At 42.2% G+C, this 27,856-nt stretch overlaps 1 protein-coding gene across 12 annotated transcripts in view; it reads right to left on the bottom strand.

The window, feature by feature from the left end:
- DLGAP1 (DLG associated protein 1) overlaps window positions 1–27,856 on the bottom strand; it is a 320,739-nt gene that overhangs the window by 102,720 nt on the left and 190,163 nt on the right. For 5 of the 12 annotated variants that reach the window (XM_060120889.1, XM_060120893.1, XM_060120891.1 and 2 more), the window contains one exon: window positions 2,120–2,149. The exons of the other annotated variants lie outside the window; for them this stretch is intronic. In XM_060120889.1, the coding sequence (XP_059976872.1) occupies window positions 2,120–2,149 (30 nt within the window). The remainder of the gene's footprint in view (window positions 1–2,119; window positions 2,150–27,856) is intronic. 12 annotated transcript variants of the gene reach the window in all.

The raw sequence follows: 27,856 nt of genomic DNA on the forward strand, positions 1-27,856 counted from the left end.
ACACCCCCTCCACTCAACAACGGCGCCCCGGGGGCCCCCTGGACACACAGGTTCTAACACAGCTACAACACAGCATGCTCCCAAGCCTTCAAGCTACTACAGCCTGCAGCCAAGAAGCTGCCAGAAAGATGCTCAAGCAGCAGTCGAAATAGTCCTGACCTCTGGTACCCACGGCCACTCCCTGTGAGCCCCAGGAGCTCAGAGTGACGAGGAGGCTCCTGAAAAGGCCCCAGGCAGTCATTCTGCCCCCTGCCCTTCTTCTTCCTCACTCTTCTTTTGCTCTGAAGACCATAAACCTGTTTGGGGGGTTCAGATGCAACCAGGAGTAACCATAGTTACGAGCAAAATGATGACGGGGCCATTGTTCTAGCAGAACAATAGTTTTAAAGTTATCTAATCTAATGTTCTCTTGGCTTTCTGGTCTTTTTAAAAATGTGTTTTTCCATCCTTTTGTTGTAAGTGGAATACTGTGCTTAGGCCAAGCAGGAAATATTAAAAGCTCTGACTTCAAAGCCATTCCTCGATAACACATCCAAACAGCCCAGTGTGGACCCACTGTTATCTGGAATTCTACAGATAATTAACTGAAACACGGCTTGACTTGCCACTGGGAGTTTCCACAGGCAAAGTCATCCTCATGGTCCTGCTTGCTTTCGTTGCTGTGTCTTCTGTTTTGTTAGCCAAGGTGAGGTTTGGATCATCTCTCAATAAAATTCCGTGTTTCCGTGCAGAGGAAACTTGAATCCCTGCTTGGCCTTGCAGGGGCCTGACACGTGCACTGTGCCTTCCCTCGTTCCTTGAGGGACATCGTTTAGCTCCTCTCTTGACCCTGAAATGCCACTGCCTGCACCATCTCCTGGTCCCTTCCTTACTTGAGAGAGCAGCGCACTTTCTGCCATGAATGTCAGAATTATTGCCTTTTTAATGTGTTTTGCAAAATATGATGGCACTAAATCCAATAAAAGGACAGAGTCCCCCGCTTTGGATGCGCCAGCCCCGTGGGGACATTCCCGAGTCCCTCTCTCATCTCCCAACCTACCAGCTCCAGCCCACCCAGTCCCTTTGCTTGAGTCTAGCAGGTGGTCTCACCAATCCAACACCCGTGGCATTTTCCCGCTCCCCACCTCCACCTCCATGCGTTGCCCATTCGTGAAGCCACATCTCTTCTGAAATTTGAAAACTCACCTTAAAGCCCACCACCTCTTCCAAGGAGCCTCCCCTGATTAAGTGGGGACGAAGAACCCTCCAATGCATGACTGACAAATCCCCAATAAACGAGAACACACACACACCCCCCACAACAAATAGACACTCACAAAGAGAGAAAATGACACATTCCCTGCTTGCGAAATGTAGGCTCCTCTGAGGGAAAGATGGTCGATTTTATACCAATAACTAGTAAGTCATTTCAAACAATGAGGTGCTTTTAACATCATTTTGGGGGTTACTCAGTGAAACACGGCTGTGTCTTCTCTCCCCCACCGGCCCTCCTTTTTCTTTAAATCCCTCTTCATTTTCATCTCAGTTTCTCAAATGCACAATTCCAGGGGACTGCCCAGTGTGGGTGACATGGGTGACACTCAAGGAAGCTGGTTCTTGCAATATCCTCTGGGTGGTACCTTGTGTTTGGAGACTGGCAAATGCCCTAACCACTTAATTTTCTCATCAGGAAGCTATAATGACTCCATGCCTGCAGACATCCTGGGCAAACATGTCTGCTACATTGGGATAAGGGACCAAAACCCTCTAGAAAAGGTCCTACTGAAAGAAGGGGGGCAAGGTTCCTGACAAGACTCAAGGTCCAGCCTCAGATAAGGATGCTGCAGAGGGAAGGACTCTCTAAGGAACTGGGCCCGAGACCATCCCATCAGGGACAGAACCAAACACATTTGCTCTCATCAATGCTGCTTCTGGGGTCAGTGTTAAGGCCACTCATGGGGGCGCTGAGAGACGCGTGGCATAAAGGGACCAGGACGAGGAGAAACACAGATGGAATGGCGGTAGCTGGCAATTAGAACATGGCTTCAGACACCACGGCCACAGAAGCGGTGTAGCTACAAAGCCACGCGGTGCAACCTCGAAGCAAAACGTTATTGATTTTGTGGTTGTAAAAACGTACCTTCAACTGCAGAACTCAGTTTTATGACACCTTGAATAAAAACAAAAAGTGGCAGTTATAGAATGGGTCCAAATTACCTTTGCCAGGCTTCTCACAATACACACATGCTTCAGAACTGGATTTTTTTTTTCCTGGCTTTTTTGAGAATTCAAGTAAACAGATATCAACTTCAAAACCGAAGTAATTTTCAGTCGTTGATTAGACCTCCTGAGTGTCTTCATCTCCCCACTAGTACCATTTGGGAGCGTTTTTCACTTAAATAAGGGATCTGACGTGTGTTTGGATGAAACAAAGGCCGAGTCTCAATAGTCTGAACGACTATGTCTGTAGATAAATCATGCTGGATGATGGATTGATGAAACTTCACTAAAAAAGACGCCAGGGTCTAATATTTCCTACTTAAATTGTGTTTAGAGATCATTTGCTACGTGTTGGGACAGGGTTTCTGTTGAAATACATAACAGGTGGTTAAAAATCATGGTGTGATACGGCAACTTCCTTTCCTGGGGTGATTGGACCTGAGGCCATTTCTGGTCTCCTGGGTTCAGTGTTCCCATCCCCTGCAGGTCAGTGGAGGGGCTGAGCTTGTCAAATTTTTCATGAAGCAAATAGACACTACCCTTGATTGGATATTCATGTGCCTTTTTGGTGAATTGAAAGGTGAAAATACTAAACTAAATTAGACCTGGTCCAATAGTTTGATTTTGAAAGTTTTTTTTTTTATAAGTCGTAATTATAAATAAATATTTCCCAAACCCTGTGTGATAGCCATGATACCTTAGGGCTGAAAAAACAAAGTCTACAGTTTCATTGGGTTGAAATTCTGGTTCTCTTGCAAACAGGAGGAGTCTTAAAGGAAAAATGGAAACAAAACCCTTTTTCATACTGGCAAACCGAACTGCTATCAGCTTGAGCACACGCTGATTTTAACAGATTCTGTTCACAAAGAGACAAACTCGCTCTCCTTTATAACTTTCTGAAAAAAACTGCTTTTAAGTTACCAGTCGAATTTCATCTTTCCTGTGGAACCAGTAATGTCTGGTCAGTGTTTAACAAGGGACTCTCCAGAGGAAAAAGTCTGCCTGTATTATGTGTATATATTATGAGTTTTACTGATATAAATGATATACACAAACTATCCATAATAGTAAAATATACCGTCTTCTTTATTGCAAGTTCCATATAGCCAATAGATTCTCACAGAATACTTCTGTTGATTTGGGCCCAACTCTTGTATTCATAGCCAGCAAATCAATCATGATTTGACAAAAATCATGTACTGAATTTCATCCCAGTTTGCTCTTTTCCCAATAAATTCATTATCATTATATCTTTTATGTGAGCTGCTATTAAACTATTTTTCACTTTTGTATAAATTATTTTCATTAGATTAAAACTCTTTCAACATCAACACTATGTAAATACTCCCACTAAGGCCTATGTCGAGGTACCAGCTTGGATGTCAATGAACGTGGCTTTGGGAAGAGATGGGTAGTAGCAAAACCATCATGTAGTATTTCACCACACACGGACAGGAGACATAAAAAACCCCAAGAGCATGGATAGTAAGATGTAGTCAAACGATTAGAAGTAAAGAGTTTTAGGTATTTATTACCTTTGTTTTTTAATATAATTATAACTGGAAGTTTGCCTAATTTGATTTGTAATAATGGCTATGTTTAATAATGGACTTAGAAAATTCCCGACAATGTAACAATTGGCTTTTGCCAGCTGGTATGAACCAGGTCTGACACACCATGGCCATAACTGATGTTTCTTTCTACTCAGGGCCAGAGAAGAAAATCTTGACCTTCCAAATACTTTCTGAGATATTCACAAAAAGGGTTGTAATTTAACCAAACAAGCCAAATGTGAATAAGCTGAGCATTTACTATTATTTTGCCAGTAATTTCACAACCTCTTAAACCTGTCATACGCAAAAATATACTATACATAGGTCACCTTGGAAATAACAGTCATTGACCATCAACTAAGAACACAGGCTAAACGGTTTTGGCATTCTTTTGGTCAGGCAACCATGCCAAGAGGTATGAGTCATTGGCTTAGTAAGCAATGATTCTGTCTTTTTTAAACTGTGGAATCTTTATGCAGGAAACCAGGTCAGAATATTGATTTTTTTCCAGCCATGTTTATTTTTGTGCGCAACTATGGTGTCAGCAACTCTCACTCAGATGAAAGGACAACAGTGCGATCTAATCAGTGTGTAGAAACAGGCTTGATGCAAGTAAAGCAAGAAAGTCTAAAGAATTTCTTATGGGAGATGTGGGTGGTGGGGGATGGGAGCCCAGGAATGCATTTATAGAGTAAGGGATAAAAAGGTCCATTAAAAAACAAAATTCGGACTTTAGAACTCTAAGTGTAAACATTATTTTAACAAAAACATTAGTGATTTGTTACTCCATATGTACTTCTCTTATTTTTTTAAACCCCAAATCAAGCTTTTCCCTATAGCAGGATAGGTTTTTATATTGCAAGGTTAACTATGTTATAGTGAAAATCTAGAATTGGCTAAATCTGGTTAGGTAGCTAATATTAACATTATACAAAAACTTATAGAATGAGAAGCTATTTCCTTTATCTCAAAATAGAAATATTAAAAAAAATGAATATTTAAGAAATGATTGATGTTGGTGCTGAAAAGCTACACGTAGCATCGCTGACTTCTAGGACACACAGTAGACATTGTCTGGTGACTGGCTGACATTGACATTGCCTGGAATTCAGGGTGAGCCGGAACACATACATATATGTATATATACACACAGTGGAGCCTACCCGTCCCCTCTCCCCCATTTAAATCTTCATAGTCCACCGAAATGTTTTTTCCACCTAATGACTCACCTCAGTTGATCTAAAGTAATTCTTAGGAGAAAGGGTCAGGTTAAAATAATTCATGCTAAAGTGTGAATGACTAGGACTCACTAAAACCCTGCAGTGACATCTCATTATTGTTAAAATGCTCATCAAATGTTTAACCCTGGCCATTGAGGCCCTATGTGATGTATTCCTGCTTATTTTCTTATTTCTTCTACTTCATTTCAGGTGACTTTCTCCCTCACTCAAATGCTTTAGCCGCTTGGTTTTCTCTCTGTACTTTGCAGTGCTAATTCCTTTTTGTCCCCGCTCCACCCCTACTTGCTGCTCCCTCCGTCTTGAGTGCTCTCCCCCAAACTGCTGGATCTTCCCACAGCTAGCTCTTTCTCTTCATTCAGCTTTTACTGCAAATGTCACTTTCTCGAAGAATCCTTCCTTGATTACCGTATTTATAGCAGTCCCAGTAAGAATTCTCTGGCCCATCTCTCTCTTTTATTTATTTATTTATTTATTTGCGGTACGCGGGCCTCTCACTGTTGTGGCCTCTCCCGTTGCGGAGCACAGGCTCCGGACGCGCAGGCTCAGCGGCCATGGCTCACGGGCCCAGCCGCTCCGCGGCATGTGGGATCTTCCCGGACCGGGGCACGAACCCACGTCCCCTGCATCGGCAGGCGGACTCTCAACCACTGCGCCACCAGGGAAGCTCCCTTATTTTATTTTTTTTTATAGCAGTTATCACTACTTAAAGATTATCTCATTGATTTAGTGTTTGGTTCTTTGTTTTGGGCTGTTTTTCCTCATTAGAACGTGAGCAGAATGAGAACAGGAACCTGGTCTTTCTTGCTTGCTGCTGTAACTCCCTTGACCAGAACAGTGCGTGGCATACAGTACATACTTAATCAATATTTATCAAACGAAAAAGTGATATTTGCCAAGTGTTTCCAGGTGCCTTCGAAGAAAATCTGATCAATCCCAGCAAGTGTAATTCAAACATGTTATCTTAATTGTGAATATAATTGAGCAGAATCCTAGATTTTATTCTGTTGACCACTGCCTATTTCTATTCAGAGGCTGGTCTTCATGGAGATTAGTGAACATTGATGTGTGGAGTGAATACACAAAAATTACAGTAGAGATTAGGTTTCAGGATTATAATGTAAAAAGTCCCCAAGAAGTAAGTTTAGCAATGTTAGGTTTAGGTTTACGGTTAGGGTTAGGGTTAGGGCTATGGTTAGCGTTAGGGTTGGAAGCAAGATTATGCCCTAAGTGTACTTCAAGGAGTATTAGCTAATTGATTTTATATCCAAATATCTCTAGAATCTGCAGTTTTCTTGCCTCTACTGTCATTACCCCAGGCCACATTGCCATAGTAATGTTCACAGGAATCTGTATGATAAGATATGGATTGAGAAAGAGGAACTAAGAAAGAGCCATTCTGTTTTTAATAACCTTCTTCCAATGCATTCTTTTTTTTTGGCCGTGCCTTGTGGCACGTGGGATCTCAGTTCCCCTGAACAGGGATTGAACCCTGTGCCCCCTGCATTGGAAGCACGGAGTCTTAACCACTGGACCATCAAGGAAGTCCCTCAGTGCATTCTTATACTGCAGCTGGAGTGATCTTTTCAAAAGGCAAGTCCAATTATGTGATATCCTCTCCCTTTTAAAATTCTTAAATGGCTTGTCATTACTTTTAAGATAAAAGCCTTTATTCAAAAGCCTTAACATGACTTGCAAAGCCCTACATGATGTCACCCATAGTGGAATAAAAATGGTCACAAATTCTTCCGTACACCTCCCATAGAGAGAGGTGGGTTATGTCCCCTCTTCTTGAATCAGGGCCAGCTCTGAGACTGCTTTGACCATTAAAAGTACAGTGGAAGTGATACTCTCCCAATGTCTGTGCCCAGGCTTTATGAAACAAGCAGCCTCTTTTTTCCTGTCTCTGGAAACCCTGACATACCAGGTTGGAAGTCCTAAGACTGCTGTGATGGAGAGACCAGGTTTAGACATTCTAACTAACAACATCTGCTGAGGGAAGAAGCTAGAAGGCCTTGAGGAGACTGCTGGTGAAAGCTAGGAGGACAGGGAAAACTTGCCACCGTCCTCCCAAACTGGGAGACTAGAGAAAAGGCAACCCTTCTGATGTAGAGACAGGATGCTTGGCAACGTTGTCACCTGTAGTAACATGGAAAATAAAAAAATACCTGATGAATTCATAGATTTTAGTAAGGAGATTTGCAGGTAGAATGCTTAAAGTACCAGTTGGTTCTTTAAAAAAGTTGCATATGATAATGTATAAAGAAAGATGAGTTAAAAAAAGGAACTGTTCAGTTTTCAAGCAAAATTTAGAAGAAATATATAGAGCTAGTACTTGTTGGTTTAAAAAAAGATAAAATGGTTTCACATTCCTAGTTTTGTCAAAGGCAAGAGGCTCTCAACTTAGAAATTGACTGATGGTGGAGATCATCTCAAGCATGTGGCCATAAGACCCTTTTTTATGCCTTCAGAAAGACTTAAATGTGCTCAAGCTTCTAAAAGAGACAAAAATTCTTCTAAGAATCCTAAGGGTGTTTTCCCACGGCACCCTGACTCTGAGCCCAGGCCAAAGAAGGGATTGTCTTGAGGAGAATTGTGGATGTGTGTTTTGTCTAATAGAGTGAAGTCTAATAAGATTCATAGGAGACCCACAAAGATTTCAAGAGGAGTGTATTAGTGTACACATTATCAGCTTGGATAAGAATGGGCAGAGGTAGTTCAAAGTGGAAGAGTCTTTAAAGCCCCCAAACGTCTATGGGCAGGAAATAGGCTGAGAAGATTATTCAGTGGCAAATGCCGTTTCTTATGTGCTAAGGACTAAATTGTGTTCCCCTCACCCCTTCTTCCCCAAATTCATACGTTGAAGCCCTAACTAACCCCTAATGTGATGGCATTTGGAGATAGGGCCTTTGGCAGTTACTTAAGTCTAGATAAGGTCATGAGGGTGGGGCTCCCATGATGGGATTAGTGCCCTTGAAAGAAGAGGAAGAGAAATATACTACTCTCCCTCTCCACATGTATGCACTGAGGAAAGGCCATGTGAGCACACAGCAAGGTGTCCATTTACGAGACAGGAAGACAGTCCTCACCAGATCCTGACCATGCTGGCACCCTGATTTCAGACTTCCAGGCTTCAGAAGTGTAAGAAATAAATATCTGTTGTTTAAGCCATCCAGTCTATGGTATTTTGTTATGGCAGCTTGAGCTAACTAAGACATTATGGAAACAGGATAACTTAGGAGGTATGACCAAGAGTTTTCAGGGTGGCAACCAGAACTGCAGAGAGTCAGGGAGCAGGACTGGGCCCTCCAAGTCAAGGAACTGGCAGTATGTGGATTTCAGAACTGCTCCAGGCCAGTGATTGCTCTGTGCCTCCTTTTCCTCCACTCTTTGAATGAGAATGCTCACTGCATTGATCTCACCTCTGTACCATCCGTATATGCTGGGTTGGTATGTGTGTGTATGGTGGGGGTATTATACTTTTCATTTCAGTTCACAAGTCTTCATATTGAGAGCAGCTGTACTAGAGAGCTATATCAAAGATGCCTTATCAGCACTTGACCCTTATTTAGATGGTAAGAACCTGGACCTCAAGCTTGAACTTAATGCCATAATAAGATGACTTTTCTGGACGGCTTTAGGAGTGAGTACATTTTGCCTACAGGGGAATGTAAATAGTTTGTGTCCAATGGTGAACCATGGCTGACTAAAGATAGCCACAAATTATTTGAAACTGTTCCCATTGAGAACAGTTGTTCCCCTTGACCTGGGTGGGCTCTGTGACTGCTCTAACCAATAGAATATGGTGAAAATGATGCTATCTTGGCCCGACCTTAATAGTTCCTGTCTCCCGGGCACTCTCTCTGGGAGCCCTGAGCTGCCCTGTAAGACGTCTTAAAGCTGCAGTGCTGGAAGGGCCACTTACAGGTGCTCTGTTCAACAGCCCCAGCTGAACACACACCCCCAGGCCCCCGACATTGAAACTAAGGTACCATGTGAATAATGCCATCCCGGATCTCCTAGACCAGCCCAACCTCCAGCTGAATATGCAACAGAAGAATCATCCAGGTGAACCCTGTCTAAGTTCATGTCCCATAAGATCATGGGGTATACGAAAGCAGTTGTTTTTAAGCTCCTTTGCTATGTTTTGGAGTCATATGTTATGTAGCAACAGGTAACTGAACCTGAGCCCAAATTCTCTGACCTTACCTGGCATCTCAGCCCTTAGTAATCGGTACTCCGGTCACACCACACTTTAGGTCTCTGAATATTAACATGTGCCCTCTGTCACTCTTCCTGATCTTCCGGCTCTTAGCTTATGAGGATTTTCTCAGGGAACTTCTCCCTGACCCTCTAAATTAGTTCCTTTGTTACAGTAGATTCTCCTGCAAAAACTGTGTTTCTTTCAGAGCAATTATCTCTGTGATTATTTCATGAATGCCAGCTTCCACTTCTAGATTGTGAGCAAGACACTTTGATCAACGATTTCCAGAGTCAAGTAGTGTGTCTGGACACAGTGCTGAATAAATATTTAAGTAGATGAATGGAAATATTTGATGCAGCTGATAAGGACTCCCTCCTCACCGGAGAATCTAATAACTGTGTCACTATTCTTCTCTCTCACACATTGTGAACTTTTGGATTCAAAGTTGTTGTAACTGAGGAAAGACAATGTGACTTAATATCTGTCTGTGATGGCAGCTCAGCACAACTGAAGTTGCTGAAGTTCCTTTTGGTCACCACTGTGCAGAGAAGAGGAAGCTGAAAATTGCTTCTGTGTGTGTGTGGGCACAGGAGAGCAGAGGAAAAAAAACTGTCCGTGTTCTCACATTTATGTCTTTGCTGGAAATTAGGGAGCTCTCCTGAGAATCTAAAGAAAGTTGTGGGTACTCAACTTTCTAAATGATTTCTAAATTTAAGTTTAGAAATAATTTCTTACTAGATTGTGAGCTCTTTTCTGCCCTACCCCTTCATCCAAAACTGTGGCCGGAAAGAACTGCAGAAGGGCTGATGTCTGGGTAGATTCCATACCGTCCATTACCTCTGCTTCCAAGACTATTTTCTAAATATCTAATTTGCAGTCTACTGTTTTTTTTAAAATGTATTTCCATACTTATTGAGTCTTGTTCATGTGGAAAATAGATAGGTCCACTGGAAACTGTCTTTCTTAAAATTTTCTGCTGTTTCCTTAAGTCCTTAGTCTGTCATTTTTGCTGTATGTGATAAGGTCCCTATAAATGTCCTTAAAATGTCCATTTCATAATTTTAAAAGGATTTTCCTTTGCCTCGTTATAGTTCTCTTAACAGTAGTCTCCAAATGGGCCTATGTACAATATTAAAATTTTTTAAAAATTATTTTTTTGGCCATGCTGCGCGGCTTGCGGTATCTTCTTTCCCCGACCAGGGATCGAACCCAGGTCCAAGGCAGTGAAAGCCAGAGTCTTAACCACTGGACCGGCAGGGAATTCCCTACAATATATTTTTTAAGAGGGTTTAGTAGGGCTCCAATCAGAGAAAAGAAGACCTCCATTTACGCATAATATTCATAATATAATTTAAAAGAAAACACTCCCCAAATGGCAGGGTTACTATGTAGACCGACATAACCCACATCCTCTGAGCGCGTTCACACACTCTGGAACCTTGTCCATTTCCATGGCTCTGATTTGTCCTCCCTCCCTAAGCGCACAATACCGTACTTGTCCCTTTTGAACGTGTAACAGATTAAAGAGCTGGGCAGGAGGCAGATGTAGACACACCTTTGATCTCTCATCCTTGGGGCTTAAGGGAGGGCACACACCTGGCGGCTGCTGAGCCGGAAACAGAACACAGGCCCGATTGGAATTACCTTCAAGGGAGCCGCAGCTCCGCCAAAGAGGCAGCTGGGTACGCTGCAAGGACGCGGAGGGAGGAGAGCCCACGATGGGCTGAGGACGCAATAGAGTCCCAGCCGTGTGAATTCGGGCTAGCTGGGGGCTGGTTAGATTTCTTAGGCAGAGTATGGGGAATATCAGGCAGCTGTATTGAGAAAAAATTTGAAGAAATTCTTTTGCAAATAATATTGCAAAACGTTCAGCTGTGCACAAATGCTGAAAGGCAATTTTGACGGCAATTCGGGAAACTTTCGAAGAAACGATTTTTAAAAGTTTTTTTTTTTTCCTTAGCGAAACTCTTCTTTTTATTAAGGATTTCACCTTTGCACCAGGATGCTTTAAAAGTTCGTAGTCAAAACAAGATCTGGAGCGTTTCCTGTGATTTTTGGTGAAACCGCATTGCCCCCTGGTGTTTGCGTGCTGTTTTACACCATCACGTGGAAAGCCCGGAGAATGCCCGTCAAGCCGTGCAAGGATGCTGCTTCCAGTCTTATCCGGGGTCAAAGAATATAGACATGGTTTGACAAAACATGGAATGAAATTTTACAATTCAGATTCTTTTCTTCTCCACCCTCTGCGGAATCTTCGAGACTTCCGAAGAGCTTTTAAAAGAAATGGATCAGATTCTAATCTGCCAGTTTTCTGTAAGTGGTCATAGGAGTGGCTGTGGCACACTTAACCCATTTTTCAGAACCAACTCAAATATCTCCTGTGTTGTGAAACCTTTCCTGGCGTCTCCTCTGCATTTTGTACACACCCGAACTGTCCTGCCTCTCTCTGCCTTCATGCTTCTCTCTCTGATGGAAACTTGAAAGGGAGGATCATACCTGATTTATATTTGTATCCACCGTGACTAGCACAGTGCACAGTGCCTGGCAGAGTATGTGTACAATGAAAATTTATTGTTTGTTGGTTGCATGTAACAATGCCGTTCACAAAAGGATCAAATACACTTCCTAATCAACAGCAGCTGAAAGTCAATATGGCCACAGAATTGGAGGCAGGAGAACGTGGTCCTTGGATGGGACTTAGCGGGGGTCCTGAAGCTCCCTGAAACTGTGTAGGCACCATGTCCAATTATGGAGGAGAAGGGTTAGCATAATCTAAAACTAGAATATATCTACCTCTAACAATCTAGAAATCTATACAATGGTTCAAACTTCTGTTTCCTCCCCCAGTGAACCTCTACTCTAAAAAGATCATGAGTATATTCATTGTCACCAGTTCAATCACAAACTTCTTTGGGGCAGACATGTCTGGGAGTACGTGTAAAGCTGCCGAATGATACTATTGAAGATACTGGGGCATGTTGACTGAGTCCATCATTCCCGAGCTGAGTGATAATGAGAGGGAAACACTGGGGTCTAGGGCAGGTTATGAGTATCGAGAGGCACTCTGCAAAGGAACAGAAACTGTCAATCAAGGGTACCTATACCTATGTATAATGTGTATGGTGTTATTCTGCTTTAGATCTCATCTTAGGGCAGACAAATGACCAGATCTGAAGCATCTGTTACATTAGGATGGGTCGAGAGAGTGATATTATTAGCAAGACTGCTTTTTAGGTTATAATATTATCACATTAATCCTATCCATAAAAGCTCCTTGACGTCACTTATTATGCTTGTATTCAGTTAAAATAAAAAATTTCAAGGAAGCCCTCACAGTAGAGGCACGATTCATGGTTGTTAAGAGCTTGAATTTTTTTTTTTTAATTATCACATGCTAGTGACTTTATTATTATTATTATTCTTTGGCCGCACTATGCGGCTCGTGGGGATCTTAGTTCCCTGAACAGGGATCGAACCCAGCCCCCTGGTGCAGAGTCCTAACCACTGGACCACCAGGGAATTTCTAAGAGCTTCAATTTTGGAGTCAAACTGAACAGATACAAATACTGACTGCATCACTGACTAGCCATTTGACCCTTGGAAAGGTCATTAAACTTTTCTGTGTCTCAGTTTCCTCAGCGGTCAAAACGAGGATGCCACTGATAGCATAGACTGTCTGGTGTTGGTAAATGTCTGTGGTGTTTGTTGGTGAAGAGGACCACGTGAGTTTCCCACTATGATTGACTAAGGGGTGATAAAAAAAAATTCTGTACTCTTGAAAAAGTCCGTTCTATGAGACATCATTAAAACCCCGAAATACAGAGGAATGTTCTAGGTAGTGAGGCTTCTCCAGTGCTGGTCTTGTCCCTGAGGATGGCCTCAGTGCACACCTGGACTTCAGCACATCTCTGACACTTCTAGACCAGCGTAACTGGGCCTCTGGAGTATGTTGGGACTCAAGATTGTCCATTCTCGCCTCATTCCAGTACAGAGCTCTGCCCTCAGGGCTAGCTCAGAGCCCGAATGGCTGCTAGCAGTGGGGGTCAAGGGCAGTCTACTTTGGCCCTGGTTCTTTCCAAAGGCATCTGGAATATGCTGCTGTGGCATAAAATTATTTCAAGCTGATGACGTTTGAGAATGGGTTTCTTTTTTTGAACTCTCTTATCTGCTTAAAAGTAGAGCCAGCTCGGTTGTCATAAATCCACTCTCCAGGAGTTCCTGCAACCAGGTAAGGCTGATTCACCACCAGAGAAGAGAAATGTCACCACATTTAAGCAGATATTGTCATAAAACGATCATATCTCTCATCTATCCTCCCCAGGGCCCATTTATCTTTCCTGAGTCATTGGTTACGTGCTTTTTCCTCCCCTTCCCCTAGTAAGAGGGTATATAAGCCTCAAATTCTAACTACCTCCTTGAGTTATATTTTTCTATGAATTCCCATATGTACCTGAATTAAACACTGTGTTTTCTCTGGCTAATCTGTCTTTTGTCAGTTTAATTTGCAGGCCCCCAAGGAAAGAACATAAGAGGGTAGAGGGAAAATATTTCCTCCCCAACACATCCTTATATGGCTTTGCCCAAATATTGGACTCTGCTCCGCTAAATATCTACTCAGACCCTCAGAGCTAGCTTGGCTCCTTTCATCAGGATATTCTCAGTTTAAGGAGCTGTCCACCATAAATGAGAAACAGAATGCCCCATGATGTGTTATTATGCAAATATTACACATGTAGTATTTGATGTGTTAATATTTGTAAAGCCTCTTTGAACAACGGCTGACAAATACAAGTGCTAGGTAACGGTTAAGGAAAAATAAATATTCACTAGATTGTACAATCCCAGTCTTTAAGACAAAGCAAGGCAGACGGAGTCTAGTGTTCCAAGCCTTCTAGATTTCTTTTTCATTTTGCGCTGCATCTTTATAATCCCCCACATATGATGACGTAAAAAAGTGAATACTGTTAAGAAGGCTAAAACTTTTTTTTTTTAAATAAATTTACTTATTTAGTTTTCACTGCGTTGGGTCTTCGTTGCTGTGCGTGGGCTTTCTCTAGTTGCGGAGAGTGGGGGCTGCTCTTTGTTGCAGCGTGAGGGCTTCTCATTGCAGTGGCTTCTTGTATTGTGGAGAATGGGCTTTATGTGCACGGGCTTCAGTAGTTGTGGCACGTGGGCTCAGTAGTTGTGGCTCGCGGTCTGTAGAGCGCAGGCTCAGTAGTTGTGGTGCATGGGCTGAGTTGCTCTGCGGCATGTGGGATCTTCCCGGACCAGAGCTGAAACCCATGTCCCCTGCATTGGCAGGCGGATTCTTAACCACTGTGCCACCAGGGAAATCCAAGAAAACTAAAACTTTTTAATTGTTGGAATAAGATAATCAAAGTGAGCTCATTTAAGCTAACTTCTGCCTTTTGAAGTCTAACTGAGAATGTCATTTTTAAACGTGTGCAAGGCATATTCAGATTTATACAAAATGGACTGGGGGGACGACTGGAGAGATAAATGGTGGTAATAACCACTAAATATGGTGCAAAATTATGCATCCTGGGGGAGCCTGGAAATGTATGTTCTCTTTCAAGAGGAGATGAGACAGAAAATTGAGCCTATGATGTGATTTCTAAAGGCGTATGATCATCAGTGAGCTAAATGGGGCTTCCAGGGAATTCCACTGCGTTCCAAGCAAACCTGGCAACTGATAGCTTCCTGGACAGCTGTTTCTCCCATCTATCCCCCAAATTCTTTTTTGTTAGCTGTCGGCTAAATCTTTGTGTGAGTGCAAAAGCCACCCTGCAGAAACAAATTTGTCTTAGAGGTTTTCATTTTCATTTGGTAAGTGATGTGCAAAAATTCTGATTGTCATTCTCAAAGTCTGCAGTGAAAATGCAAGGGTATGGTTTCTACAAGTGCAATCAAGCATAACGTTGTGTTATGTTTAGGAGAAATTTCTAAGTCATTTCTATTTCAGTATCTCCAAATGTATAGAACAATTCTGCTTATATTAACCACATCCTGAAGTTAACAACTGACAACTGTCCGGTAAGCGAAATGGTCCATATTTGGTCTATAAACCATCTAACATTAACTTTTCCATAACTAAGCACATTGAAATCAAGGTCAGTCTATTAGTTTTATGTGAGGTTTTTTTTTTTTTAATGAATTTATTTAGTTATTTATTTTTGGCTGCATTGGGTCTTCGTTGCTGTGCGCGGGCTTTCTCTAGTTGTGGTAAGCAGGGGCTACTCTTCGTTGAGCGGGCTTCTCACTGCGGTGGCTTCTCTTGTGCAGAGCATGGGCTCTAGGCACGCGGGCTTCAGTAGTTGTGGTGCACGGGCTTAGTGGCTCCGTGGCATGTGGGATCTTCCCAGACCAGGGCTTGAACCTGTGTCCCCTGCATTGGCAGAAGGATTCCTAACCACTGCACCACCAAGGAAGTCCCATATGTTAGGTTTTTAAATTAAGAACATCTATGTGTGGTGACGGATATTAACTAGACTTATTGTGGTGATCATTCAGCCATATATACGAGTATTGAATCATTACGTTGTACACCTGGAAATAACATGTTATATGTCAATTATACCTCAGAAAAGGACATCTGAAAAGGTTAAGCTGCTTGACTCTTGGTTGAAACCGTTTACTAGCCTTCCATTACAAAACTTTCAAAATCCTTCAGATGGTGTATGACATTCTGGGTTATCTGGGTCCTTCCTACTTCTTTTTTTAACTTAGACCACGCACATCTCTCCTCCCCTCTCTCCCCACTACTAATCTCTGTGTTCCAGTGATGCTGCCTTTTTTCAGTTAACTTTTTCTTCTCATTCCTGGCCTTTGTCCTTTGCTGTTCCCTCACCTGGAACTCAAGGAAGATTTCCTTGAGGAAGGGGCAATGAATTTTCCCTGACCACACATTTCATAGTTGACTTAGAATCTTAACACCGTTATTTCTCTCTTTTCAGCACCCTATAACCATGGTAAACTATTATATGCATAAGCATTACAAAAAATCAAAAAGTCTCGATTATCTGCTCCTTGAAGTAGGGGCAGTTCCTGGGTGGGTGTTACTGCTGTGTCCTCAGGAGCTGTCCAGTGCCTGGCACACAGTAGGTGCTCAATAAATGCTTGATAAACATGGGAAGCAATTCTTTTTTTTTTTTAAACATCTTTATTGGAGTATGATTGCTTTACAATGGTGTGTTAGTGTCTGCTGTATAACAAAGTGAATCAGCTATACATATACATATATCCCCATATCTCCTCCCTCTCGCATCTCCCTCCCACCCTCCCTATCCCACCCCTCTAGGTGGTCACAAAGCACCGAGCTGATCTCCCTGTGCTATGCGGCTGCTTGGGAAGCAATTCTTAATCCTACCTACTCTTAAATTGATAATTTATGCTTTTCTGCTTCATGACTATACTTGAGCAGAAACGATAACCGCGTCATGGAAATAGATTATTTAAGTCCTAGATGGAGCCAGTTATTTCCCAAAGGTAGAAAACAGATTTTGAACTTGAACTCCCCAGGAGCTAACTTTCTAAACAGATATTTTCTCCCACATATCCTCATGCACTGCTTATGGGATTATAATTTGTAAGAGAACCTATACAAATATAGGCTTGATGAAATAATTCTACTCTCCATTTTTTAGAATTTATTTTGAAGAAATAATCATAGATGCTTTTGCCCTTGTCCCCATATAGTCTTAGTCCCAGCAGAGCAATAAGAAGAATTCTTTAAAAACCAAGATCATGTAACCCGTTTGCTAAAACTCCTGTTTCACTTAGAGTAAGAAGCCGAATCCTTCCAATTGACAACAAAGTCCTGCGTTATTCATGTTATTTATGAATTTCATGTTATGCTCTTCAGAATTTTCCACAAGACATATTTTTGTTCAGGAAATACAGGAGCATTATTAAAGATAGAACAGTGACATTCAGAAAGGAGCCTTGGTAAGTTAATATTGTTTCTTATCTGTTAAAAATCAGTTATGAAGTTTCCAGATTTTTCCAGAATTTTTTTTTGGGGGGGAAACATGATCACTACTCTTTAGTCACTCATTGCTGAGTAGAGAGACACACACACACTAGACAGAATTTGACTTCTACATTTCTCCTTCTACATTTCTCATCCTTAAAAGTTAATGAGAACCAGGTAACACCAGGGAGTGTTTTAGAGACCGCTTGCTACTGAAGTACTCGTCCTTAATCTGTATTATTTTTACAGCCACTGTGTTCTTCCTCTTTCTAGGCTCAATTTCAGATGCTTATCAATAGTGTGGCAAGCACACCTCCCGTATCAGGGCAGCCTAAACGCAGAGCAGCTGGGGAGAACTTACTTCAAACCCACTCCTTTTCCTTTGTTCCTATTTCCCCTCCATCTCTGGGGTAGGCTCTCACACCCATTCTCTTCTCTCCGTCCCCAGTTCCATGCCTGGGCCAGCACTGTGTCCTCTCGTCTGGACCCTTTCAGCTGTCTTCCAACTGGTCTTTCTGTCTTAGGCTTTTTTCTCTTTAATTCATTCTCCGTAAGAGTGACTTCCTTACCTAAAAACAGGTACTAGCTCTCTACCGCCTGAAGGATAAAGCTCAAGGCCCAGATCCAACCTCTTCTTCCATCACGTCCTCTGTGTACCCTATTCTGTGGTCCACTCTTCCCTTCATACACCATGTGCTTCTGGGTCTCTGTTCCTCTACATGTGCTACGCTCTTGACTTGGACACCCTTCCCCAGTTTTCCATGTGGACAACTTCTTTTCACTTTCTGGGCTCAGCTCACTGCCTTTTGCAGTGAAGCCCTCACAATCCTCTTGAGGCACAAATCTATCCCCTGATTGTGTTCTTTTATCACTCAGCATATTGTTGTTATGGCCCTTAGTACGCAGCATGATAATTAATTACATTTCTGTTGCCCTTAGTGACCTGTGCATTCTACTACAGCATTGCTCCCATTGGTTCTCTTATACTTTTGCTCTCTAGAAGTACTAATCGAAAGAAAATCCCTGTTGATGGGATACGCCTAAACAATTCTATTAAAAAGACTATTGTAATAACTATTGTTAGTATACAAATTGCTATTATGATGAAGAGGACTCTTACAATGAAAGCTGCTGCCACCACGACCATTACCTCCCCCATCATCACCTCCCCCATCATCACCTCCACCACCATCACCTCCACCACCATCACCTTCACCACCATCACCTCCACGGTCATCACCTCCACCACCATCACCTTTACCACCATCACCTCCACGATCATCACCTCCCCCATCATCACCTCCACCACCATCATCTCCACCACCATCACCTTCACCACCATCACCTCCACGATCATCACCTCCACAATCATCACCTCCCACCATCACCTCCACTATCATCACCTCCACCATCATCACCTCCACCATCATCACCTCCACTACCATCACCTCCACCACCTCTACCACTTCCACCATCATCACCTCTATTTCCCTCACTTCCATTACTTTCATCACTTTTACCATTTTCACCAAGTCCACCACTATCAGCATCATCCCCACCCATTAATATTTAGCACTGCCAAGTACCAGGCAGTAGGTTAACTTTTATATGCATTCTCTCACTTCACCTCTGCAAACTGAATAAAGATGGTCTATATGTTTGTGTCCCCCTAAAATTCACATGCTGGTATCCTAACACTCAATGTGATGGTCTTAGGAGGTGGGGCATTTAGGAGGTGATTAGGTTATGAGGGTGGAACCATCATGAATGGGATTAATGCCCTTATAAAAGAGGCTCAAGGAAGTTCCCTTGCCCCTTCCTCCACGTGAAGTTGCATGTGAGGCCATTTATGAACCGGGAAGCAGAAGCCTCATCAGACACAGAACCTGACCATGTGGGCACTCTGATCTCAGACCTCCAGCCTCCAGAACTGTGAGAAGTAAATTTCTGTTGTTCCTAGGCCACTCAGTTTGTGATATTTTGTTATAGCAGCCTGAATTGACTGAGACAATGAGAAAACTGAAGCCCAGAGAGATTAAGTAAAATCCTGTGATTACACAACTCTGGGTGGAAGAGTTTGGATTATAAGTTGGGGCTCTCGGACCTCAGAGTCTGAATTCTTCATCACCGTCTCCTTCCTATATTCCAAACTACTTGGGGACAGAGGCCATGCATTTTACTTCCTTTGCAGCTCTTCTTTCAGTGCTTTTCACATGGTGAGAATGCAATAAATGTTGAAATTCAATCCTGGATGCAAAATTTGGTAGCCTAATTGACATCCAACTTGCTTACTGAGTTTGCCTGTGTTAATTAAAAAGGCATATCATACCATGAATAATTGGCCTGGATAGTCTTCATCAAGTCTCCATTTCAAAAACAGTAATCTGGCTTTTAATCTATTTTCTTCCTCCTATTAAATCCAAGACATTTTATTTTTGGTTTAAGACAGGAAGGCAAGGGCAAGGGTAATCTCAATACCCACTGAAGATACCTAGGTCTAAGAATGTGATTATGAAAGAAGACTAGAAGGGAAAGATCAAAAGTACGGAAGGAGCTGAAGGGGAAATACTGAGTTTTGTATATGTCACCTGGTGCCCCGTAAATCGTACAAATCTATGCAAAAGGAGTCGTATGTGCTTTTGTTTTCACTTAGAACTCTAGTGAGAAAATCTGTGGCAAAGAACAATTAGATCACCTGTCTTTGCTTGATTTTCCACGCTGCAAGCAATGGTCAGACAGCATTTTATATTAGGAAGGCAAATTTGCAGAGGGTTGGTCAGAAGACTAGCATTTCGATGGAAACTCAGGCTAGAAAATCAGCTCTTCCCTGTTACTAATAAGATACTGCTGTTTATGTCACCATTTCTTATTTCCTCCACTCCTGGTATCTTTGCTCCCTTCCATCCCCTCCAGCTGACTCACCCAGGCTGCACATCCCCACCTCCCTTGGACCCACTCTGTCATTTATTCTCTTACAGTGCTTTCCACGATGCATATGCAGGGGTGTGCTGGTCAAGTTTAGCAATCGGCTCTCTGAAGGGCCTTCTGATTTGAAACATTTGCTGATTTTTATGGCGCAAATTCTGCCATATGGCTGTTGGGAAGCTGCCAACGTGACATCCACCAGCTGGAAAAATTCTTGAAAATGTCACAATCAGTTCTCAGGAGCCAGTATGAGCTGGTACCAGTGCGCCCCAAATTCTGTGGGATCCCTTTGTATTGTGAGCGAGACCTTCTTTCCCCACCTTGGCCTTAAGGAAAAAGACTTTTCCTTGATAATCCCATTGCACTCAAGCCCTTGCCAATTTGAGGTCCCTTCTCACCCTTTCTCGAGAAGAGATGCTAAGGTCGGCATACAAAGAAAACAAAAAAGAAAAAGAAAAAAGCCTTGAGTCTTTCCAGATGAAGCCCCAGGCATTGTTATTAGATGCTCTTTTCTCTACATTTTGAGATTAATTAAATGATTATGATATGTGATGGTTAACAATTAATGAAAAATTACTGTTTCAAGTATTGTCCTAACAACTTTACATACATTACTCATTTAATCTTTATAAAAATTCAGTGAGATGGGTGACATTAAGATCTCTTTTTATCCGTGAAAGCCTTAAGTCCATAGAGTTTAAGTAACTTATAAAAAAAAAGTAATGAGAAAAGATACCACATTTTCATGGTTTAAAATTCAAAATTCAGCAGGGTAGCCACAGAAAAGTCTCTTTCTTACCCGTGTTCCCAATCACCAGGTTTCTGTCCCTGACTATAATCACCGATCTCAGGTTTCGCGTGGACCACTGTACTTTTCCATTCCCGCTGCCATTTGTAGATCGTTCGTTTGTTCCCACCACCCTATAGACTCTCTTGTTTTGAGGCTAAAATGCACTTTCACCATTTTCTCTGTCTGTATCGACTAACTTCCAGGATATTCCTCCTTTTCCATAGTGAATTTAACCCCTGATTCATGAACTTTTCCATCCCATCCTCTGAGATTTCAACATCCAGGTTTAGGGTCTCACACAATTTCCCCAACTTTAGTAACCTTATCTCTACTCCAGTTCCTCCATCACCAGCCCAGTCATCCCTCAGACATCATCATTTCTCAAATCAACTCTGCCTCTCAGTAATAGTAAAATTATTCCTTGGGTCATGACCCTTATCTTCCACCTGAATCACCTCTTCGGTACAAATGAATCTGCCCTAGGGCCATTTGTGACCCCCGGAACTTCCCCATTTTGCCCCAGCGAATCAGCGCCCTATTGGTTTCAGGTGTCGTCCTTCCTGGCCTGGACCCTCATTTGACAAGAGAATTCTCTGTCCTCTTGTCCCACTACCTCTTATATCTATTCTAATATTACTCATCACTTTTATATCCTGGGACAGATATGGAGACATTTCTGTGCTTAAAAACCATCAGTGGCTTCCCAGAGTTTCAATCCAAAATTCTCTGCTAAATAGCAAGTCATTCCATGATCTGAGGAGGTCCATGTTTCTAGTGTGTCTGGAACCATCCACTTCATGGACCCAAGGCTTCAGCTAAACTCAGAGTGAGGCCTCTGTAATCATAAAAGTGCTTGTGTGACAACACTGTCATTCTTTCTGTTGCACGAATGAATATCAACTTTTACTTCCAGAAAAACACAGCTCTGGTTGGCTGCACTTGACCCGTGGAATGTGGCTGGGAATGACTAAGTATAAACCACCCAAAAAGAGCATGTTATGACCATCCACAGTTTTTATGACTTCCCCACCTCAGTCCCCGTGTGCTCAGTCCCTTAGCGATCACGATACGACCCACGAGCTGCAGGTGTTATAGATGACATGGCACCATAGATACAGTCTATGAGCTTGAGGCTGCTTTGGTTCTTTAAGAAACCCAACTTAGGGATGTGAGGTATCACTGTGGTTTTCTGACTTCTATTAGGTTGCGGAGTTATCTCCCAAGAGAATAGCACAGCAGGTCCTCACAGGACATCTCAGCTGAGGCTGTAGAAACTTTGTGGCTCTCCTAGCTCTAGTTGATGGTAAAATACTCAAGTTCTCTGGTAGTGGCAGGCCAGTAGCATGACAGGAGAGATTGGCTGGAGCTCCCCAGCTGTTCTCCCTGCATGACTGTCACAGCAGAACAGGAGCAAACCAAAACCAAAAACGTCAGTCCAGATTGCTTAGGGTTGAAGAAGAAGACCACAAAAGGACCAGCTATGAACTCTGCCCTCAGGGTCTATCTGGGATCTAGAAAGGATGGCAGTGATGTCCACAGGCTTAAGGGCAGAAGAAAGAAGTGCAGGTTGGTGCAGTGATCACAGAGTCTACATTTTCTGAGAAAAGTCCTGATTTTAAATATTCTATTCTGTTGTTACACGTGTTCTGTTCTTTTATCCTCAAAGCTTAGTCATTGAGAATTTAGGGGAAAATATATTTTTTACCCATGGTAGTGTTCTATACACTCATGCACACACACACACACACGCTCACACACACACACACACACACACACACACACAGTTTTAGGAAGAATAAGAAGGTCTCTGTTGAAGCTATGCTACCAGCTGTATTTTCCACAGTCTTATGGAAAGATGACTAGAGAAAGCTAAGAAGGTTTGGTCACAGGGAGGAGTGGTCTTAGCATCACTCTTCATCTGCTGAGACCTGAAAAGTGTGGGACTAGCTGCCTTGGAGAAAGAAGAGAGGATCATTTCAACTCAATTTACCGGTACAAACATCTTCCACATAAAATGGAGGCTTATTAGGATTCCATTCAACCACTGTTTCTAGCACCAGAGAAGGGGCTAGGAATTGGCATTATTCTAGAGAAATTTCAAGAGGTTTCAATGGACTTGAAAACAACACTATCCTGTCATTATTTTCAGTGATTTCTTAGGGTCAGAGATGATGTCTGGGAGGGATTCATTAAAGGGCGTTTCTCACATTGATTTGTGACCCAGGAGTATCTATAGGAAAGAATTTCTCTTGACGGCATCCTCAGGGAGAAAACTATGCTTCCAGTTCTGCAGACTGACATATACTCACTGTGTGATGCTAATAAAGATGTGAAGCATTTAAAAAATTCAATGGTATCTTTTATAACCACCTTCTTCAAAGAACTCTGGTCTCTAGTTGCCTTATATGATCAATGATAACGACTAAATGAAATGCTTATTTGTCTCCTCCAAGAGCAGCCTCTGAAGTATTTACATAAATGGATACTGCTGGATAAACGGCACATTCCTTCCGCTTGGGTTCATATTTGTTTCCTTTCCTCCTCTAAAAGCCAGTATATTATTACCGGGAGACCATGATACTTTGGAAAATGTTGTAGATTTAAAGTCCAAGGCCAGAAGACCAGTTTTCAGAGATGCAGTGAAGAAGATACAGGAGAAGTTGGGCCTGATCTTCTCTAGGTTTCTAATTTTTCTAAAGATGTGATTAATCATTTATGACTCAGAAGGCCTGGATTTGAATCCTGACTCTTCTCTAAGATGTTTGACTACCGTTAAGTTAGTTGATCTTTGTTGCCTATCCTGTAAGGAGGCAGGTACTTTAGCTGAACTCAAAGTCCCTTTCAGCTGTAGAATTTGGTAACTCTCAGAGGACCGGTGTGATGTTTAAACACAGGACTTCTTCCTGGGTTCTAGGAAAAGCTCTCATAATATGGAACTCCTAGGTGCATTCTCCATGATTTATGCGCATCATTTGATTGAAGACTAGTGTCCAAAACTTTGATTAGAAAAATACATTGAGTTATCTGACTGATAAAATATGGAGAAGATGCTGATGTTAGCTGAAATGAGGTGAGAAAAGGCCAAACATTCAGAAAAGACCAAGGGATCAATTTAGTTTCTCTTTACAATAAACAACCCAACATATCAACAATAAATAAGAACTGTCCTGATACAGCGCTATAAACAGAAATAGCTTTACTGAAACTTAGCCTGAGGTTTTATGGAGAGAAGATTAGACTAGAAAGCCTCCAAATCTGTTGAGAGAAACTTTTTTTTCTTCATCTCTATTTGAGATGATAAATGATGCTTTTCAGTTCTAGAGGCCCAGTGAGAAATCAAGGATGAAATAATAAATGCTTATGTGGCTAGAAATAAACGTAGCTGCAACTTCCCCCATGTGAGGAATGTACAGCCATAATGAAGATCAGACAAAGAATTATCATCACAGACAGGAAATGAGGTGGTAAGCAAATAATTAAGGAGTATTCAATCATCTCGGAGAATACTCGCAAGGGCCGTAAAAGGCAAACACTGTTAGCCATATTGTTGAGAAATTATGGTAAGACAAAGTGAATGAAATGAAATTAGTGTCAGGGAGGGAATGCAGTATCATGGTCTCACTAGGTTAATGCTTTTGGGCAAATTGCTTATTCTCCAACATTCTTAATTTTTTCCCTGTATAGTAGAGCAAGTAATATCACCCTCACTGGAGTGACAAAACGATTAAATAAAGTCACAGACCTGAAGCACAAAATGATGTTTCTGAAACATAAAAGGGGTCAATAGGGGAGTCCCCTGGTGGTCCAGTGGTTAGGACTCCTAGCTTTCACTGCCAAGAGGCCGGGTTCAATCCCTGGTCAGGGAAACAAGATCCCACAAGCCATGTGGCCAAAAGAAAAAAAGAGTGTGTGTGTCAATAATTGGTACCAATTATTCAAGAATAGAAACAGGTGATATTTGATCCACCCGGTCAAATAACTGTATTCTAACGCTGATATGAAAGATGTTCTCCGAGAGAGGTGACAGCTCGTTAAGATACACTATATAAACAGTATGCCCGAGGAAGACTTTATTCAAGCTGTAATTTTCTTTTTTTTTCTTTTTATTTTTTTAAAAAATATTTTGGCTGCTTTGGGTCTTCATTGCTGTGCACAGGCTTTCTCCAGTTGCGGCGAGCCAGGGCTACTCTTCGTTGTGGTGCGTGGGTTTCTCATTGTGGTGGCTTCTCTTGTTGCGGAGCATGGCCTCTAGGCGTGTGGGCTTCAGTAGTTGTGGGACACGGGCTTAGTTGCTCCATGGCATGTGGGGTCTTCCCGGACCAGGATCGAACCTGTGTCCCCTGCATTGGCAGGCGGATTCTTAACCACTGCGCCACCAGGGAAGTCCCCATAACTTTCTTGAAAGTTGGAGATCCTCCACTTGCATGCATAAATGCGTTGGTTATGATGGTGATACATATTGCAAATTTTTATTCAGTTTGTAGGACAAATACCATGTTTCCTTGTATTAATGCTGTAGATAGTAATGGCGGTTTTATATGCAGGTATTTCTTTCCTGTGACTTTTGCCCTACAGGCAGGCCTTCACCATGGAAACAGACTTCAACTGTCTCAGGAAGAGAAGAGTTCCAGCCAGACTAGAGATCCTTGGTCAGGTTCTAAGTAGCCTTTTAGAGTCTGTTAAGAAGGGTGCACACCAACCTCCCCGCAAGAGTGGGTAGGAGCATGGGCTCCTCTTTGTGGAACAGATGTCAGAGGCACCGTGGTAGGCAGAATCATGCCCATCCCCCCCTCCTCAGCAAAGATGTCCAAGTCCTAATCCCTGGAACCTATAAATGTTGTTTTATTTGGGAAAAGGGACTTTGCAGAAGTGAGGAAGCATCTTGAGATGAGGAGATAATTCTGGATTATCTGGGGTGGGTGGGGCAAGGTAATTCCGAGGGTCTTTATAAGTAAAAGAGGGAGGCAGGAGGGTCAGAGGCGGAGGGATGGAGAGTGGGAAGGACTGGACTGGCACTGCTGGCTTGAAGATGGAGGAAGAGGCCATGAACCAAGGAATGTGGGCAGCTTCTTTTTTTCTTTTTTTAAAAAATTTATTTACTTTTTATTTTCATTTATTTTTGGCTGCATTGGGTCTTTGTTGCTGCCCTCGGGCTTTCTCTAGTTGTGGTGAGCGGGGGCTACTCTTCGTCCCAGTGTGCGGGCTTCTCATTGCAGTGGCTTCTCTTGTGGAGCACGGGCTCTAGGCATGCCAGCTTCAGTAGTTGTGGCACACGGGCTCAGCAGTTGTGGCTCGCGGGCTCTAGAGTGCAGGCTCAGTAGTTGTGGTGCACGGGCTTAGTTGCTCTGCGGCATGTGGGATCTTCCTGGACCAGGGCTCGAACCCCCGTCCCCTGCATTGGCAGGCAGATTCTTAACCACTGGGCCACGAAGGAAGTCCCTGGGCAGCTTCTAAGAGATGAAAAAAGCAAGCAAATGGGTTCTTCCCTAGAGCCCCCAGAAGGTGCTCGGTAACCCTGCTGACAGCTAGATTGTAGCACAGTGACCCCATTTCTTACTTCTAGCCTCTCAGAGCTCTAAGATAATATATTAGTGTTAAGTCGCCAAGTTTTTGATAATTTATTACAGTAGCTGTAGGAAACGGACACAGGCACCTTCCCTCAATTCAGGGTACCTTCAGGTGCTTCAGCTGATGAGTGCCCATTCAGGAGGATTTTCTGATTATATTATCTAGTTTTCACTGAATTAGCCTTCATAAAATGGACAGATGGTTTAAAAAATTAAGGACAATACTTATCATATGAGCATAGCAAACGACATAATAGAAAAGTTGACTTGCTTTGCTATAGTACTTTGCTAATCATCGTTAATCACTATAGATTAAACAGGGTGATGATCTTATCAGAGCTGGTAAGAAGTTGGCTCCCAAATTTAGAATTATCGAAAATAATGAAGAACGTTTGCTGTTAAAAATGAGGAACGGAGGGAATTCCCTGGCAGTCCAATGTTGAGGACTCGGCACTCTCACTGCTGGGGCCTGGGTTCAATCCCTGGTCAGGGAATTAAGATCCTGCAAGCCATGTGGCATGGCCAAAAAAAAAAAAAGAAAAAAGAAAAATGAGGAGCTGAGCTCTAAATATATCAAGCTTTGAGAATATTAACTAATTATGTAAAGTCATTATAATGGAAAGGTGCTTTTAGAAATACTGAAAGTATTGAAGGTGTAGGTAGGAATAAAAAAATGACTTGTAGAAGCATATATAATCTTTTCATAGAAAAAAACTGGGAATTTAATGCCAAAAAAAAAAGACAAAACAAATGTTATGCTAGGAAGCTAAGCATATATGGTAATGAAAGAAATGGCCAGAGAAGATAAATGACCAACCTATCATATGAAAAGAGAAATTCTGAACAAATAGCAGCTCTCGCATAATGAGTACAATGATTCCGAACCTCAAAGATGGATTTAAAATTTAATCCATTATAAGGCAATTATTTTCCATCCAAAATGTATGTGGTTCATGGTTATCACCTCCCAATTTCTTGATTCATAGGAAGGAATCTGTGTGACTTCAAATCAGACAGAGGCATGAGACACAAAGTAGAAATCCAACATGGGGAAAGGAAGCAGAGAGAGATTATCCTCGGAAGTGGAATAGATGCAACCTTTTGGGGCATCTTGGCGACCTAAGAGAAAGATCAATGCAATTCTGAAAAGTCATAAACAAAAAGAAAGATGTTAAATACCTGTTCCTGTAAGGCTACTACAGTGTCTTAGAACAAACTTTAGAATGTTGCTGTTGGTAATCTTTGCTTTTCTCCCATTAGTTTAAGGCATTTTATTCTAGGTATGTAAGAAAAAAAAAGGACAAGACAAAAGAAAAATAAGCGAAAATGTGTTCTACTTAAAGATGACAAACAGGCTAAGTAAGGAATGGGTTAAAGGGTAGACTGGGATGGTTTGGAAACATCTGGCAGT

Source organism: Lagenorhynchus albirostris, chromosome 14 (assembly GCF_949774975.1).
Source record: "Lagenorhynchus albirostris chromosome 14, mLagAlb1.1, whole genome shotgun sequence".
In the NCBI taxonomy this organism is placed as follows: Eukaryota; Metazoa; Chordata; class Mammalia; order Artiodactyla; family Delphinidae; genus Lagenorhynchus; species Lagenorhynchus albirostris.